The 18943-nt window shown below is 41.2% G+C and overlaps 1 protein-coding gene across 1 annotated transcript; it reads right to left on the bottom strand.

Moving 5' to 3' along the window:
- Nucleotides 1-6750: 6750 nt before the first annotated feature.
- Nucleotides 6751-18741, bottom strand: LOC106942727 (glutamate receptor 1-like; the record flags this gene model as incomplete). Its single annotated transcript, XM_015026059.1, has 7 exons — nt 6751-7431; nt 8464-8670; nt 10728-10838; nt 13235-13339; nt 14221-14388; nt 15152-15310; nt 18604-18741. Coding segments are annotated over 7 exons (1338 nt in total), but the record flags the coding sequence as incomplete, so codon positions are not given.
- Nucleotides 18742-18943: the final 202 nt, after the last annotated feature.

Genomic DNA, 18943 nt, shown 5'->3' with positions numbered 1-18943 from the left:
TTTCCTGACACTCATGCTAACTTGTGTGTCTTTGAAAAGAGTACTGCTGCTGGAGGAACTCATTTCAACATTTTTTTTTCTTTTGCAATGACAAGACAAAAAAAAAAAAAATGACATGTGTATCTTGGCTCTTTCAGCCATGATACACAAGTGACTGGCAGCAGCTTGCAACAGGCATACTCATCTACCATCATGTCTGAAAGTCCCAGAGAAAGTCGTCTTTGTGCAGCCGAACAGACAGAAAATCCCCCCTCTGGAGGAAGCATATCTGTGTCTCTGTGTACAAAGCGCGATTGCCCACTGAGATCCTCAGAGCGCGCCTCGCTGCTGCTTTCTGCTGCTGATGGTGCGTGCATGTGTGATCAAAAGTTGCCTTCATGCGATCTCCAGATAAATAAAACATAAGTTCCTCCGTGGAGTAAACCAAATCATCTCTTTATGAATAAATCATCTCTTCCACACAAATTCCCCTAACTGCTATAGGGCAGCTCACCAGCTCTGCAATTATGCAACTCAGAAGCATGTAATCCTGTCTGGCTTCTTATTGGCTTAGACAACGACAGAAACATCAACGCGGCGTAATACCTCACACAGATCCCTGGGCAGGATCGATAATTTCCTCGATGGCAAGAATTCATGAGATTCATTCCTGAAAGTTTGATTAGCGGCCAAGCAGCTGCCTCCGTGTGATTATGCAACGATGCTGCAGTTTCAACGCCCAAAGCGATGATGGAGCGTTAAAGACTCGAGAGGATTTCTTCATCCAAAGGCAGCGTTCTCTGTAGAATTTAAATAAAAGTCAAAACCAAAAAGAAAATAGTTTACATAAGAAAATAAAGAGCGAAATTAAGTATAAAGTAGTGCTAAGTAATCAAGTTTTTTACAAGCCTTTTAACCCTGTCATGCATAGTGGTCACTACAGTGGGCAGCCGTCTAAAAGCCATTTTCTTGTGCTTCTTGTTGATTTTTATGTTATAAATGCACACAGACCACTGAAGTGGAAACTAATGGGTCAGAAAATACACTATCAACTACTGGCCATCAGCTGCAAATGCAAGAAATTATTTTTGTTAAATCCAATATGGCCGACAGACAAAAAAGCACGCCGACCGACTCGATCTCTCCTTCCACTGTAAACGACTCTTGCAGGTAAAAAAAAAAATTGTGACATTAGATAACTGCTAAAGAACAATACTACTGTTGTATTTTTCAAAAAACAACTTTGTATTTGGAAAAATTACAATTGATCACCTAAAAAAAAATTTCAATAAAAAATCCCTACCTTTTTTTTATGCCTTATGAAAAAAAAAAAAAAAATGGAAAAAAATCCTGACACAAAGGACCATAATTCAAGCATGAAAGGGTTAAATACAAACAAATTGAACTGAAATTCAAACAAGAAATAAGAGAATAAATGCTTCAACAGTTCAGGCCATCGTTTGTCCAATCTTCTTAAAGTTTTATAAACTTATTAGTACTAATAGAAAATCTCTCATAAAACTACTGGCATAATACGATTTGTTATCACTATTCTGATTAATCAGCATAAAAACTGAGCACTGTTTCAGGTAAAAGTCGCTCTGGTGGCTTCTTTTTTTTCTTCTCGACATGTCAGATAATTTTGTGGCACAAGCCTTGTGACCGAGTCACTACATCGACCCCAAAAAATGCTGTAATGCAACAGAAACAGAAATATGCGGCAAATTTGGACCAGAAACTCTGAGGAATGTTTCTGCGTTGTTCGTTTTAACCAAGACAGTTCTTAAGGCAAAAAGTGTCTCGGCCCGATTCTACCCTACACGCTGTTTCCCTAAAGAACCAAACGCATCCAGATATCTAGCCGCCATGTGCAGACTCCTTCTTACACAGGCACAAAATGCAGCACAGTACGACAGAAAACTCAGTCGTACTGAGAAACACAGACCCTCGCCGGTTCACGATAATGCGCCACATGCACAATCCCTTACCGGAGGATTTTAAACGGCCAGGCTGAGCAACGGTTGCCATGGCACGGACTGAGTGACTGACAGAGCCGATTTATTTCAGTGTACAACCGTGTAGGAGAGGCACAGACGACTCCACGGGAAGGAGAAAACCTATATGTACACACGGAAATGTGACACATAAAACATCCCCAAACTAATTCAAGGCAAGCACTGGATACAAGAACGCCCGCTTTTTCAGGGCAGGTAAGGAATTGAAAGAAGGGTTCAAACTGAGGGCGAAGTCGTCAACGCGCAAGGTTTGCGGTTTATGCTTTTTATTATCTGAATTCCTCTCTCACACAACACTTTGGTTTGCTTAATTTGATTATTTCTCATTAATTCGGCAACAATTCTTCAATAAAAAAAAATTAACAGAAGTAAAAGAAAGCAAGGAATATGGGTGGCCAAATCCTTTAAAACTATGACATCGCATTTCAACATTATTCTTTAATTTATTGGACTTATGTGGCGTTTTATATTTCTATGAAAATGAATTGGGGCTACCTTTGCCTGTTGGCAATAATCATCAAAACACTTGAAACATATACCTTTGTGTGTAATGAGTGTCAATTATATTGCCTTTTTTTTAAATTGAAATGCTGAAAACCAAAAATTACTTTTCAATTACACTGTTATTTATTGAAATGTCCCCAAAGGCAAATGGACCTGAGAACAGGTTTGGAAAATAGGGGGAAAAAACACACACACACACACACACACACACACAAAGGAAAATACATTTTCTGTAGGTTGTTTGAGTTTCCAATGATAGCAAATCTATTCCCAAAACAGACTACTGGAAAAAAAAAGAAGAAGATCTAAATGGCACCAAAAACGTAATCAAAATAATCTTGAGATAACTGTGCAGGTGTTGGCATCAAGGTCCAGAGAGAGCTGCCTCTCATGATAAATTTCAAAACAAAAGAAACCAAAAAAAAAAAAAAAAAAAAAAAAGTGCAGAGAGCAGCGGATGGAGAGCAGGAAAGAGGGGAGAAGAGGTGGACTGAGAAGAGGCGATGGAAGCAGCTGGAAATGTGCAGATGATTGGATGGATGGAGTGGTGTTTGAACGTGTGTGTGTGTGTGTGTGTGTTTTGTGAAGGTGGGTGGGGAGGAGGAGGCTGTCTCAGAGTCCACCTGTTTGCAGAGATAAACACAAGGAGAACCCATAAGCACAGAGTGTGGCTTTTGGGAGGGTTTGACTGACGGGGCTGACATTTAGAAAGAGCACAATAAACAAGGTCTCACAAATAGCACGGGGAACCGTGTGGCTAATACACACTTAGCGAGAAACTGTACACATCAGTGCAATACATCAATGGGTAAACAAAGGGGCCTTTGCATTTAGATGCTTACATGCCGAGCTGTGTGTATGGCTTGATGTCGAGGCAGCTTAAACTGATGAAAGCAGTTGGGACGAGGCAGCAGACAAAGAAAACGGGTACAGACATAAACACAGACAGGCAGACAGAGTGAGTAAACATATCTGCTCATAATCCAAAAAAGCAGAAATGTTCAGTGCTTTTCCGTGGCCGTTTTGTCTCTCGTGAAATGGCCGTGAACGAGAGGTGAAGCTGCCTACCTCCAGTCTAAATGCACCGCTGGAACATCCTGTTCTCGGATGACGCTTAGAAATCAACAGTGAAGTGGTTTGTCAGTGTCTTTATGGAAATATCAGGGTAAACATCGTCAGGTAGATAACTACCCAGGCCATTCGCATCACAAAAGAAAGAAACAAACAAATAAATCTGTGCATCAGAATGAGTCTAATCAGGCACGGACGTTATTATAGTAATACGAAATGTAATTTATTTTGATATTTAATATTGTAATCAGTAGTTATAGTGGCTATTTTTTATAATAATAATAATGATACCCTGTCAGAATCTCAACTAGACTAGGCTTTGTGTAAAGTTCTCTTTATTAATGTGAAATCTGAGTTTAGGTGCAAAGATTGGGAACAAGATGAATGCTGTGGACTATGTGGATGTCAGGGCATGCACTTAAATAAAATCCAGAGATAAAAATGCTGCTCAAAGCAAAGCTTTGCAATTATACTACAGTGGCATCAGCCTTGGCTACTGACATGCTGTTATAATGAGTCTGTATTTAGTCTGAAAACTGACGTCCTGGAGCTTCAGAGGGAGGTTTTGGATTTCAATCTCGCCCTTTCAGGTAATGAAAGATTTAGGTCTCGGTGGGTGTTCTGTTTGTTATTGTGGAGCAGGTATTTTCGTCCAGTATTTGGTTTGCAGGCTTGTACACTTTGGTACATTGTGATCATACAAGTGATGATCACTTGAATTTATTCTAGATATCAAGATTTACTTAGAAATTGCCTGGTGACAAGGGGTGTTTGATTTTACTCTGATCTCATCCTCATCTGTTGAAAAGTAAAAAATGCGCTAACAGCTCACAGGTCATGGCAGCAGCAGTCTTTAGTGTGAATGTTGTTACTGAAGTTTTCTCTCTCACACAAGAAAAAAAAAGTATGCATGGTAATATTTTCAGTCAGTAAAAAGCACAATCAAGGCATAGAAACTAAACGAGAGCCACTCTATACAGACTTACTCATATTAAGCTAAGCTAGTCTGATTGACTAGAACAGAGTAAGCTACAAAAAGACGGCTGGAGCAGCCTGGCGCTTTCTTTCTTTCTGTTTTTTTTTTTTTTGCGCCGTGACACAGTCGTTACAAAATATACAAAGCAAATAACATTTCAAAGGTGTGTATGTCACATTGCAAGTTCTAATGTGTCGTACAAAGATACGAGGGACGGCGTCACATGTCCTTTGAAAATGTGCAGCGAGTCGCATAGGACTTTTAAAAGCGTTGCTCGACATGCACGTCCCTGTGTGTCTGCAAGCAACTAGGTCACCCACATTTTCAAGGAGAGGATGTTTTCTTCAGGCTGGCACTCGGCAGGGTGAAACATTCACTGTGCTGGTTTTCAAGACACCTCGCAGCATGTAAATGGCTAACTGAAGCGTCGCGACATCGTTTGTCATAAAGATCCCAAATATCTCCGAAACAAAACAAGCTTCGTGAAGGAGACGCGCATCCAAGGATGCTGAGCGTCTTCTCCTTAACACGTCCTTTTTCTCCTCTTGCTTCTCAGTAGAAACAAAATCTTTGAGCGCTTTTTTCAACAATGACAAAATTACTGTTTATGAATGTCAAACGTGCAGAACTGATCATCTTGTCCAGACAATAAAATGTCTTGCAACATCTGTGACTCACTGGCACGAAGCAAAACAAACGCAAAAATGCAAAAAAAAAAAAATAAATGAATGCATGAACACACAGTTTGCTCACACACACACACACAGACACACACGGCACAAAGAAAAACAGGCTTCTGTATTCTCAAAGAAGCTACAGGGAGCAGGCTATTTGAGGAAACACTGACATTCTCTTGCTCCGTGTGGCACACACACAAAAATCCATAGTTTTAGCAGATGCATTCCACGCCTACAGGAGAACATCTGGACTTTGGGCTTTAACCTGGATGGAGCACAGCAGCATCTGCCGGCGGGAGAAATGTCAGGAGGACACCTGATACCTGAATCAGCCATGTATGGTAAATCAACATGCATAGTGTAAATATCAAAAGGACGGGAAAGCGAGGTAAACAGAGGGGAGCTGTACAATACGATGTTTTCTTCATCGGTTCCATCCAATTGCTTTTCTGGCTCGGATGCAATTTTCAGGCGGATAAGAGAACCAGGCGTATACAAAAACCAGAATAAATTTAAAAAGAAATTCTCATGCTTCCATGTAAGTGTAACCCTTTAAACAGAGAGTCTTAGTCCTCACACTCCTAATGCTAAATGCTTAATTGACACTGCTCTGTATTTATTGCAGACATACGAGTAGCCATTCTGTAGTCCCTAACCAAAACACAGAGGTCAAAGTGAGCATTAATTCATGGTTACTTTAGAGGAGCTGGAGAGTTCAGCAGCTCAGGTAGAACAACATGGCAAACATGTGAAAGACGCTGTTCTGTTCTGGTCAGACAAGACTAAAATCTAATATTTTGTCGTGAATTAACAAAACTAATCCTGCGTATCATAGAACGCACCGTCCAGAAGACAGATGCACAGTGAAAGTTACAATGGGATGTTTTAGGTGGGTTAATGTGTCAGAATGGCCCAGTCAAAGTCTCATTTTCCATCTAGTCTGACAGAGCTTGAGTCGTTTTGCACAGAATTTCAATCTCAAGATGAAAGACATTTCCTTACATTTCCTTAAATAACTTCCTAGTCTCTTTGGAGTTAGTTGGTGTAAATGTACTGTATGAGGAACCGTCACACCAAACTCCAATAAAATACGTCAAGGTTTGTGTTTGCAAAATGACAAAACGTGAAAAGGGAGTATGAAATATTTTTCAAGGTACCGCATTAGCCACATAGCACATATACCGCAACACGACACCAAACTGCACATAATGTATACGCATTTTCAGGCGACAAGTCAACGAGTCTCTGAGGGTTCAGATTGATCTCACAGGGATAACACTGACATTTATCTCCTCATCTCCTCCTTCTAATCCCTCTGGAAAGCTCTAAAAGTCGACCTCGGTGTCGCTAATTTCAGACACTTAATGAGATTTTTAATTGATGACCTTTTGAGAACAATTTCATACCACAGCTCATGAGAGCACAGCGATGAAAGCCAGCGCATTTAACACCAGCCTAACGCCAGGGTACTTTAGAGTATTCTTACTTGTAATTTTCTTGTCCTGGTACGAAAAAGGTGACATTTCTGTTTGAGATATGTGCCGACATTCTTTTTGTTTTGTTTTGTTTCGATTCTACTAGAATAATCCAAAGGCAGGAAAGCGGAAAGTAGCCGAAAAGAAGAAAGCGGCTCCTTCATGAAAAACAGATCCGACACGAACATCCAGCAGAGTCGTGGCGCTGCGTTTCACATTGCATCAATAATCAAAACTCTAAGACTGTGTGATGAGCTGATGCAAAATCTCCGCCTGGGCTTCTCTTACCGTGGTGAGATATCACAACCCTGCTGCATGAAGGCGCCGAGCGAAAACCAAAGAGAATTGAAGATGCCAAACTCGTTGGTCTGTTCTGGGCTCTGCTGGTTGGCGTTCTGCTGCGTTGGCGTCTGGCTCGGCTGCACGCCGTTGGAGGCCGCCGCTTGCGTGGGAGTCTGAGGCTCGGCTCCCTCCTCGTAGTCTTCGGCGTGCCACTCGTAAGGGCTGAATCGGCTGACGAGGAAGAGGACGACGCTGACGCCGATGTAGGCGAACACGATGCACATCCAGATCTCGTAAGCCAGCGGGTCCAGGAAGGAAAACACACCAGGCTTGGACTTTGTGGGTTTCTTGATCATGATAGAGATACCCAGAGACATGAAGGGCTTGGAGAAGTCTATCACCTCTTCGCGGACGAGAGTGATAGTAAGCGGGGCGACGGCCAGATCCGCTTTCTGAGGGAAGAGCACAAACGTAGAATATCTTTAACAAAACAGCCATTTTTTTTCTACGCATGTCTAAGCGCACTGGTGCAACTGAAACAGATACAAAACAAGGGAAGTAGCTGCAAAGTTACAAATGTGCTGTACCACATTGCACATTTGTTTAAAAGGTATGTATTACTATTATCAATAGAATAATACCTCCAGTATAAAGTCTTTCTACTTCATCTTTCGCTTGTGGCCACTCTGCTCTCCATGACAGCTGCTATCACACGCAAAGTTCTCATGAACATGTTTGCATGTTATCAATTGGGTGTGCAATCTTTGCAGACTACGTGCAACATGCTGTCTTACCGAGCGTACTTTTTTTTTCTTTTTTTTTTTTTTTGCTCAAACAACTTAGCACTTCATTACGTGGATTCTTTGCTCATCAGTGTAAAAAATGTGAAGAGGTAAAACATTTTAAAGCCGTTTTACCTCCTACTGCAAACCTGACGTACAAAGTACCCGAGATGCAACACGTTTCAGAGTACACATAAAAAAAGACATGAGTCAGGAGAAAGATGTTTTTTTGTTTTTTTTATGAGTCTGGATGCAGTCGGGTTTTCTGAACTGATGTGGGGAGAATCTAGATTCCATGCACACATGTGCAATGTGCAAGCTAGCAAAGAAAATAGAATAAGACATAAGCCGTCCACTACGGCAAATTAAATTTGTTTTCAGAGGCTCTGCCATAAAGTACAAAATAAATAATGTACAATATATTCCACGTGAAGCAGCTCACAGAGTGCGCAGCTCTGGTTTCTAGGCCCCTGACACTCATGGGCTTGTTTCCTCCTAGATAAGTCTAATGACCTGCTGTTCTGCACTAGGTTGTCACAGTATGCTGGTGTGTCTCTAACCTACAGTGCTCTAACGACATTCACCTAAACTCTGCGACAAACGGACAACTGCAAAAGATTCCTGTAACTTTCACTACGGTTAGAAATATTTCGGTAACTTTAAACAGAAACCCGCCAAGAGGTAAAACCTTTATTTACTCACGTCATAGACCAGTTCTCCAACCATGCCGTTCCACTTCTGGGTTTCAGGGTCTTTGGCTCCGTACTTGCCGTCAGAAACGATCTTAAGCTTGTATTGGTAGCCCACGTGCTTTGCTATCTCTGCAGCCAGCTCTACAATGTAGCCTTCGTACTTATCGTTTCCTACGAGCAGTTCGTGGTTCTTCTTTTGCATCACATAGGGAGACTCCTGTTGGATGAAAATAAGCATTATTATCAACGTTGTATGGGATTGAAATTCCTCGTTTCTTGTTGGATTATTGAAGACCTAGCTTTATGGTTCATAAAATAAATAAAACCAGTTCAGTGCTGCAAGACGAAAAATCTGAAACAAATGTTGTAAATGCATCCCAAGTTACCGAGTTGTTTACTTGTATCGTGTTAATAGTTTGTAAGTTAAGTGTTTTTGAAAAAAAAAAAAAAAAATGGATTCAAGGACTTTGAAAGACTGAGATATAAAAGGAAAATCATTTCAAAATACAAGGTATCGTTTTTTTCCCCTTAATGTTTTCATTCTTACCCAAAAGCTACGATCATTGTGACTGCACTGCAACAATGACAGTGCTGATAATGTGCAAGCTAGCAAAGAAAATAAAATAAATAAAAATCTCAGCTGGATTGCGAATGCTGTTTGCAGAAGTATCTCTGCATGAGTTCAGGCTTCGCTGTGTAAGTCTGAAGCATGTAATGACTGCACCTTCGAGCCCTCTGTTCTGGGGAGCTTGTTTCCTGTTACACCCGCGTTTGTACGTCTCACACTGATTGTCTGGCCTTGAAAAATTACAGCTGACGTGACACCTGGGGCCACACTTCACTTTCAGAAAAAACGGTTTATTTCATACAGACTCCTGGTCACCTCCGTCTCAACGCTCCACCAACAATCGGAAGGTAGCGATTCCCACGAGCTGGGTGTCTGAGCCCGATTTAAACCAGGCTTTGCTGAGCATAGCGAATCCTGCCAATATGGTTCATCTGGCCGTAGAGATGTTTAGGGGATTCGTCATCATGCTGCAGCTACGCCTGCTCTGTTCCTCCTACGGTTAGGATCAAGGAAATCATTGCTTCACAACCCCGGCATCCCACTGGCAGACAAATGGCACACCAGGGAAATGCTGGAGAGAAAGGTCTGTTTTGTTTTGCCGTCATGGGGTATGCATTCACAGTTACAGAAAAAGGAAAGACGCACACTCACTAGAAACAGGCTGGGGCATACAGACCGTCCCTTGATGAGACATTGATTAAACACTTCAAGTCCTATCCACTGCCCCTCAGTCTTGTGAAATACAATACGTCTTTTCAGGAATGTAAACACAACGTAAATGTATGTGGAAAAACAAACGCCCAAACAATTGATGCGATCGGATTGAAGCAGACGGTGTTGGAAGCTGAAGCTCGTAAAAGCTAGCCCGTGTCCTTTTTCACCAATACAAAACAAGGCAGGGGCGACATATTTCTGTTTTACGAGCCCTTCCAGAAGTCAGTTCCGGTTTATACACATGCTGTGTATTCTGTGACAGAAGATTTTTAACAACGTAGCGACTGCAGACTCCGAGAAAACCCTGCATCCGTAGCGGCATGCATATTATCGTAGCATACATGTAGAATGCGCTTTTCTCAAATCTAACCCACGGCCCTTATCACCCAAATCTCTGATATATAGGACAGTAGACTTAATAGAGTCTTGCCAAGGGTTGTTATGTAAGCTACCGGTGACAGCTGAGCCGAAGAGAGGAGAGAGAAAGAAAGGATACACTGACATATTAAAGCGATAGAAGTGGTTTGGCCTTATAATGTCCTTTAATCAAACGCAGTGCTCTACTTCTCGCCAGCTGCACCTGTTATCCTAAAAGCAGCGCTGGTGCCTCTTAGTCTTCCCTTATTTACGCATCTTAAGACGGCAGTCACGATTAAAAGATTAGGGAATAAATGAGATGCATCGCTGCAAGTCCTCGACTCTGCGTGTCATGACACCAGAACTCTGCACCGCTGCTTAGTTCGGTCAATAAAGCGATCATTATTCCGAGCAGGCGTCTGTCAGACAGTGGGAGAACAGAATGCAGCTGGAGGAGGGAGGCGGAGGAGGGCGAAACAATCACAGAGGTCTGCCAAATTCATCGTGGGTAGTGAACTTTCGGGGAACTCCATCATAAAAAGAAAATGAAAAGTGTTGCCCCGACTGTCCCTGTGTCAATCTTTCTTCCCTGCTACTCCTTCAAGATCCCTTGAACTTCATATTTCGAGACTTACCAAAATAGTAGTGACTATATATGTCCTGTTCAGCAGTCCGTGTGTGTCATTATTGACCCTGGAGAGGCTGGCTGTGCTCACGTACTTCTCATCTTCATTCCAGTAGCCAACCTAAGAAAAGGAGGATGAATCAGAGGGGGGCCTTCAGCTCCTCTACGTACCTCTGTAGACTTAAAGAGGAAATTAAATGATTTATGAAATCACTAGCAGGAATTTCATAAGTAGCATTCGCTATGTAAAAAAAAAAAAATAATCGCATTCAAACAGTTCTTGAAAAAACACAAGAGGTGCCATTGTTTTTGTGTTTTTTCTACATAAAAACTAAATGCAGAAAACGTTGGGATTCCTATGAAGTCCTGCAAATGTTGGTATGAGTTTCCCACAGAAAGGGGATCATGACAGATTTGTAAAATGCCATCAAACACCAACAGTAATCATCTAAATATTATCATTTAGCGTTTCAGTTTTTTTTTTTTTTTAAACTGCCAAAATTATCTTGACAGTGGGAATCGAGAGGAGTGACACCCCAGAGAGCCAAACAAATATTTATCTCGATCTCACAACTTTCGCTTTGAATCGTTCTGCCATCATTTCTTCTCAGAAATGGGAGATGCAGTACAACAAATTATCTTTTCTTTAAACTTAGTTGATAGTTCACAAGGAAATGAACTATTATCAGGCCGTTGTGCTTGTCGTTCCAACTAAGAATTAGATATTTTTTATTTTTATTTATGTTTTATCCCAGTTGGATTATGCAAATGTGCTCTTTGGGTTTATTTATTTATGCATGTATGTTTTTTATATATATATATTTATATATCAAATTCATCATTACCAGAAATCAACCATCCATTTACTTTATTTACCCCGTTAATCCCGTTAGGGTCGTGGAAAGCCAATACAGCAAAACACTTATTAGCATTTAAAATTAGCCTGGAAGCAAAACAGTTCTTTATGTTAGTTAGACGCTACAAACATTGATGAAAGCCCAGAGTTTATGTAGCTAGTTGTTGACAGTAAATAACTAAATACATAAATAAATACAAAAAATAAATAAAACATGAGTTTATCCTCCTTCCTCTCCCCCCTCGGTCATTATTTTACCCATTTGCTTCTGTAAGGCGCCGTTTTAAAGAAATGCGAGCCAAATTCACACAACCAGAGCTGGCACTGGTGTCTGCATATAAGCTGAGGCTGTGGAAAAAGAAAATGGTTCGAAATCATTAACATGTTTCATCAAACCGGAGCTGCAGTCCTAATGAGATGCCGTGGAAAGCATCGGAGTGACAGTAACTTCCCACAATGAAATGTCTATTGGTTTTCACAACTGCTGTCCATGTGAGAACGTTTTTATGTTTATGTTTTCGCGATGGCAAGCACTTTGAACTGGCGCGTTGCTGAAATGTACTATGCAAATAAACTTGATTGATTGATTGATTGACTGATTCTTTTATGTAAAAACATAGACAGATATGGCATGGAGACGTCTTTGAGGAAACATCGCTCTCAATATTCCAGATGATAAATTACCAAATTCATTTCTGCCCGATCAGGAGCGACGTGTGTGCTAGTTTAACTACTTAAAGAGCTTTTATCGACTTGTTATACCTGTGCAACCTTAAAAATAAAAGGCGGAAAGTGATAACATTCATTGCGATACACGAATAAAAGCCACTCGTTTAAATTATGTTATCCTCGTCTCTTGACCCTTACTAAATACTTGTCTCATTTAGTAAAAAAAAAAGAAAAGAAAAAAAAGGGGGGCATGAAATGTCTGATTAAAATTGGCTGAATAGATATTACAACAAGAAATTCACAACAACAAAAAAAAGCATACTAACACCGAGTGTGAATTAATCAGAGATTTTGAATAGCGTGAATGTGTCATTTAAAGCTGTGGAGCTTAGGACTGCTATTTACTTTGTGGTTTTCTACCATCAGGGTGCAAGAACTTCAAATAAACCTTTGACATGCATTATTCATGCAGCCTCTTTTCATGCTAAATCTTTCTCACTGTTGTTACAAGCCAATTTTATCCGCATGCGTCAATTAGCAATTTTCTTGGTACGTTCAAACCTAAAAAAATATTTCACTTTATACCAGCTTCACTATAAGAAACTATTCCACCTGCTCCTTCTACTAAATTTAACCAATACACACGTTTCCTCTCATCTTGAATGGACTAAACTGTGGTAAAGCGTAAGGATATGTTGCATTTTCACATTTCGAGTTCATAAACTTCAGAAAAAGTGTGAGTTATTTGCAGGAGAAGATTTCTTTTCAGACGAGTCTTATTCCACTGATAAGGGCCTTTTTGCTGCCTGACTGACCCAGAGCAAATATAACTGCAATTTGTACGCGACAAATTTGACCACAGGTCTTTCTTGAGCTCATCGAAGTACGCAGGAGAAAACGAGCCGGATTATTGAGATATTACCGTTGCAAGCGCAACTTTTGTGGCTCCTCGGGCACGAATGAATGTCTGAGACCGGATGCCTCGGGCTTACCTTCTTGGGTCCGGACGGGGCCAGTTCCATGACACTGACAGTATAGTTGGTTCTGCGACCCTTCTCGTTGAACTGTATGTGACCGGTCAGTCCGTCAATTTGAACCTGTAAAGATGCCACACGTACACAGACGCTCACGCTGAGGCTGAAACACAGACGGCCGTACGCGGCCAACGTCGTGACGAATCAAACAGAAAACGTTAGCGATGCCATTTAAAAATAGTCTGTGACGTGTTTCTACAGTACACGTTTGTGGACGTCCGCGCCGCTCGTGTCCCCGTAGAGGTGAATGACAGACGGTGTGCATGTATGCATACAGTGCAGTGTGTTTGTCTTGGCTTGGTGATGGAGTTAATTGAGCGAACACGGCTCCGAGCTCCAGTCTGTCCGCAGGCAGATGGCTAGATTGACTCTGCACAGCCTCTGCAGACAGAGCCTTGGGCTCCAACGCATGCGCACATACCATTGTTTTTTCTTTTTTTATGCCAATGTGGGGATAACTCCATCTTTTTTTTTTTTTTTCCTGTCTGCATATTTTCCAATATTGTACAGATAGCATAGTGAATATAACAGCAATTCTCTTCGCTTCTCAGCGTACGTGCCAAGTGGCTGCGTCTGGCCCCGGGAGATCAAGAAGGCCTCACAGCCGGGCCACCATTACCATTCCCGTGGCCAAATATTACATTTCTAAACTCAATTGTTGATGTCATATCCCATGATGATCACAGCTCAGTAATATTGCCCGCAGGTTTTGTTTACTAGCCGTGATGTCACATTTGATACTGGGGATTTCTCCTATGACCTAATGCGAACTTTACGCGGCAGAATGAGACCTAATTTGTTCAGCCAGCCCCGGCTCAGGAGCTATTAGCCAATCTGCCAGTCAAGGATTTCTTCACGTCTATGCAGAGTTGGGGTATTCATGACTCTGTGTGCGTGTGTGTGTGTGTGTGTGGAGTATTGTGTCACTGCGCATGAGTGCAGACCTGCTGCAAGGCTCTCTGGATATCTATGCCCTGTCCCCAAGGGGCTGGCGGGTTGGCGAGACACTCTCCAGCGTTGCCGCGGCGAGAGATGTCTATCCTCTGTCTCCTCAGGTACTGGAAGGCTGTGGACATGACTTTCACCCCGTCGTATGTCAGCGCGCCCATGTACTGCAAACAGATCATCCAAACAGACACGAGGTTTGCGAAACGGTAAAAAGAGCCAAGATGGCAACTGAGAAGTGAACTACACCTCGACATGAATTCTGTGTATTCCTCACATATTGAAATCTTACCCTATTCATTTGTCGTGCTCAAAGCATCACTACAGAGGGCTCTGTGTTTGATTTGCAATTGAAAATCTTTGCGGGTGGAAGCTGTTTTAACTTGGCTGAACATCAATGAACTAGAATCTCAGATCTGAACCAGCAAATTTAGATAAAATCTAAAAAGAAAAGAAAAATACAGATCCAAAGCCTTTCGTAACCTTTTTATGCTGCTCACAGTTAAATGATATAGGAAAAACGGAGAAGCACTGAAAAATGCCCTAGTAATTATAAGTAGCTGACTTTTAACCTGATCAGATTCGTTTGGCCCCTGTAGGCTTTCTACAGATAACAGGAAGGCTAAACAAAGAGTGGCTCTGTTATAACCTTGTGTGCTTTCAATGTGTTAAAATCCAAAATGTAAAGTGTTTCTCTCATATATGATATTCAAGATTTTCAATGGAAATCATAAGAGAATAACATCATTTTTTTACAATCACTGATGAAAATTTGTTGAATCTCTTGTCAAAAGCTTCTGCTGTAGGTAATCTTACTTGGTAACAAAATCATGCACTTTGTGCTACGATGTAACCTCTTAACTCTGAAAAAAAAAATACAGTACAAGAGTGTTAATAAAAAAAAAAAGAAAAACAAAGTGTGTGTGTTACTTTGAGTCCAGTCTTGGGCATTTTGGAGTCTTTATTGTCAAACTCCATCCACTGCTGGACGATGCGGCTCACGCTCGGCTCGGAGTTGTTAACGAGCTGGAAGCCCGTGATGTTGGCACCGCCTTTCCTCAGGTCTGTCAGGTCGATGTCCAGGAAACCCTGTGACCGACAGCAACACAGGCTTAGAAGTGAAACGACGATACCGACGTAGTTCCCAAGACAAGAAATGCAGGGCACTCAGTGGGGTGGGGGGTGAAACATGGAACAAGGAGTGGCTTGTAGCTGGCAATGCTAAGACATTACAAGATGATGCTACTTATATCATTTACATGAGATTAAGCGATGGCTAGTGCTGCACTTTTAAATACTTTTATGCATTTTGGTTTTGTAAACGGCGGCATACAAGCGGTTTTCCTGTGACCTGAGATTGTTTCTCCAACATTAGCACACAGCTGCTTCAAACTGCCAATTTTGAACTTGCATGCGCAGCACATACACGAGCATGACAGACAGCAATTCGAAGCCTCCGGTTGGTTGTTTCTGACCGGGAGTGGTCAGAAACAACCACTCTGCAATTTTGCAGATGGCAGTAGAACCACAGGAAAGGCAGAGGAGCTTGATTTTTTATTTATTTTTTTCACAAATTATGTGCCTCATATTCGAGACACATATTCTCTAATATAAATAATAGAATAATAGAACATCATGGCAACTTTAACAAATATATATATATATACAAACCTACGAGATCAACTTTGAATCTTGGCTAGAGCCTTTTTGTGTGGGCTTAGTGTGTCATTCCTCTGTATCCATGACTTATTTTGAAAGTTTTAATTTCTTCCAACAGTGAAGACAAACACAGGTTGCAGCATCAAAACTTCCAGTGGCCTTATTGACACACTTAGTAAAGAAAAAAAAAAAAAGCATGGAGATTAACTATTATATTGCTTGTTCAACTTTATGTTCTTTCTAGGGTTTAGTGTATATGAACACACTCCAGCGATTCTTTTCTGAAGGACAAAAGAAGTAGACACAGACAATAAGAAACCTCATTTCAAGCAGCACTAGTCCTGAGGTAATCTGTGACGGTCTGAATCCTCATAGGTTACAGTTGAAAATGAAAGGATCAAAATCCTACAGGATTCAGGGGGAAATAAAGCTCATGCTTCACACAACCCAGAACAGAAAATGGAAGAGATTAGCAGGAAATGTATCTCCTACTCATGTTTTTTTCCCCCCCCGGCTGGTATGTAGGTGTGTTTTGTTTTGTTTTTTACAGGACAGACAGAATAGAGGAGATGGAGCTTCAGTCTCTCAGCAGGTGGCCTGTCAGTGCGCAGAGAGGAAGAGGCAGGCGAATGGGAACGGGTGGGAGATTCTCTGTGGTTTTTAAAAGTGGAGTTTTACCAAATGAATAGAAAAAAACAAGGTTCTTCCTCGCATTGTCACTTGCTCGTCAGGCATCTAGCACAAAGTGTTTAGTGATTTCTCCTGCTTCTTTGTGCCGACATGGCTTTATAAAGCTTTTGTTCCCTCTTTGCTACACATCTGTCTCAAAATATTTGTTTTTACGTCTTCTGATCTTTAATATTCCTACAGCGATGAAAATGGCTTGCTGTTTAAATAGACTGAAGTAACCTGAAATAGCTTGACAGTTTAATTGCAGTACATTTGTTCAATTTAGTTTAGTAAAAACTTGCACTATCATCGCCACTAACAATTTGATTCGGATAAAAGTGAAGCAACTTTTTAAGATTTCAACTAATGGAAGTCGATCAGTTACCAGAATGCCCTGATCTCTGGCTTTCTGTTTCCCTTTGTCATAATTATGATGCAACGGAAAAACCAACTTCCTTCATTCACTGGCAAATAAGCTGGACTAGCATCCAAGTTGGCATCATCAAGTCACCATAGAAACCATTAGACGCTATCAACACACCAGATAAGCTAGAAAAGGTCGCTGTGTTTGCCAACAAATTACAATAAAAACAAATTTTCTTTTTTTTTTTTACACAAAGTTCCCAACACCCCATTTTTGCTTTATTTTTTAAACTGATCTGCTTAGTAATTTAGATCTTCCTGCTTCCATGGGACACAAAGAAATATCTACATACATTTTTACAAGAAGGAATAATACAAAGAATCAAACAGGATGAATCTCCTCAACGATTTTTGTATATACAATTATTTTTGAACAGTGGATTTATTTTTTTTCTCTCCCACTAAATTAATGTGCTAAAAATAAATGAAAATCTTTTGGTATTACACAAAGCTGTTACAATAGAGGAACGATTTATTGTGAGGCTCTTTATCCGTCTCTACCTTGGGGGTACAGGAAACCTGACAAAATCTAAGCTAGTTATTTTCAAGGAGTTTGGACGGGAAACTGCCTCCTGCTATCGCCGCTTTCTTTGAAACCGGTCAGGTGTCTGTGTCTGCATTTCTTGTGCTTTTTCTTTCGATCCATGAATGAATTAATGTCGAGAAGCGAGCTGAAGAGGTTACTATAGAAACTAGCCTTTGCTAATGGCGGACATGTAGGGGGGGTTTGGGGCTGGGGAGGGGGAGGGGGGCGGGGGGTCGTGTGCTTCCAACACGTACTGTAACCCCATTTAAGCGATGAAAGAAATTCAAACCGTGCCCTCCTCAGATCCTCACACAGGAACATGCAGAACAGTAAATTAGCAAAATTGAGAAAAGGTGCAAGGACAAAGACAAACTGTTTTAATTCTTTAATTTCCTTTTGTTTTTCTCTTTTTTTAAACAGGGCTTTTAACTGGGACCGTTATTAACGACTGCAGCCACTTTGCAAATCAGCCGCTCCTGCCGTCCGAGCCTTATCATCTGAAATTAAATCTGGCAAACTAGCCAGACAAGAGAGATTGAACCAATCTAAAGCCCGAGCGGTGAGAAATTGTCAGGGCCAGCGGCTGCATATTAATGTTGTTACAGCCCCGCACTTTCTGCCGGTGTCAGCTTAGACTTCGCTTTGCGGCATTTACCGAGTGCCGCACTTGTCTACGTATTATCGGCACCGAGGGGAAATGGTAGGAAAACAAAAGAGAGCGCTAATAGATAAAGCTCTCACAGACAGGCTCGCCTGACCCTTTTCTGTCAAACTATGTCTGCGCAGTTTTATGTTTTTTTATTTTTTTTCCCCCTCAGACTGTCACAGATCACCCTCCTGTGCTTTCGTCTCCTGGTGAACTGCTGTCGTTTCCGCTGCTTTGACAGAGAAAGAATAGCTGGAGTGGAAAATGGAATGAGAAGATGTAAAACCAGATAGTTCCACCCTAATTTATCGGGTGCGCGCAAGTCTATTAAACCGGCGATAAAGCGCTGAAAGTCAGGAACACAGTTAAAAGCTCAATTTATTGGCAATCCAAATTCAATGAAAGTATGAAGTAGGTGGGAAAGTGTGTGGGATTCTTTCTGTCGCTGCAATTTCTTACCAGGTTGGCGAGGATGTAGTGGAAGCTCTTTGCGTTCTTTCCTTGTTCTACAATCTGCAAGGCAGAAGGAGGGCGAGAAAGAAGAAAAATGAAACTTTTGTCACAAATAAAAACAAGTTTACAAAAATAATGCCAACATTACTATGCCTTTAAAAAAAAATGTGATACTACTGAGGTAAGTAGAGGCACAACTGTGGCTATAGTTTAAGGGGAAACTTAAAATATGCCTCTTCCTCGTGTGACGTCATGGGAAAAGCTCAAATAATCGGAAAAGATATTAGGAAGAGAATTGTGGACCAGCCTGAAGATGCCAAGTTAATAGTTTAAAACAATTATATGC

The sequence above is a fragment of the Poecilia latipinna genome, unplaced genomic scaffold (genome assembly GCF_001443285.1).
Source record: "Poecilia latipinna isolate Pla-1442-1.1 unplaced genomic scaffold, P_latipinna-1.0 Scaffold4502, whole genome shotgun sequence".
Classification (NCBI taxonomy): Eukaryota; Metazoa; Chordata; class Actinopteri; order Cyprinodontiformes; family Poeciliidae; genus Poecilia; species Poecilia latipinna.
The sequence above is the reverse complement of the archived record's forward strand: the minus strand, read 5'-3'. Positions and strand labels throughout refer to the sequence as shown.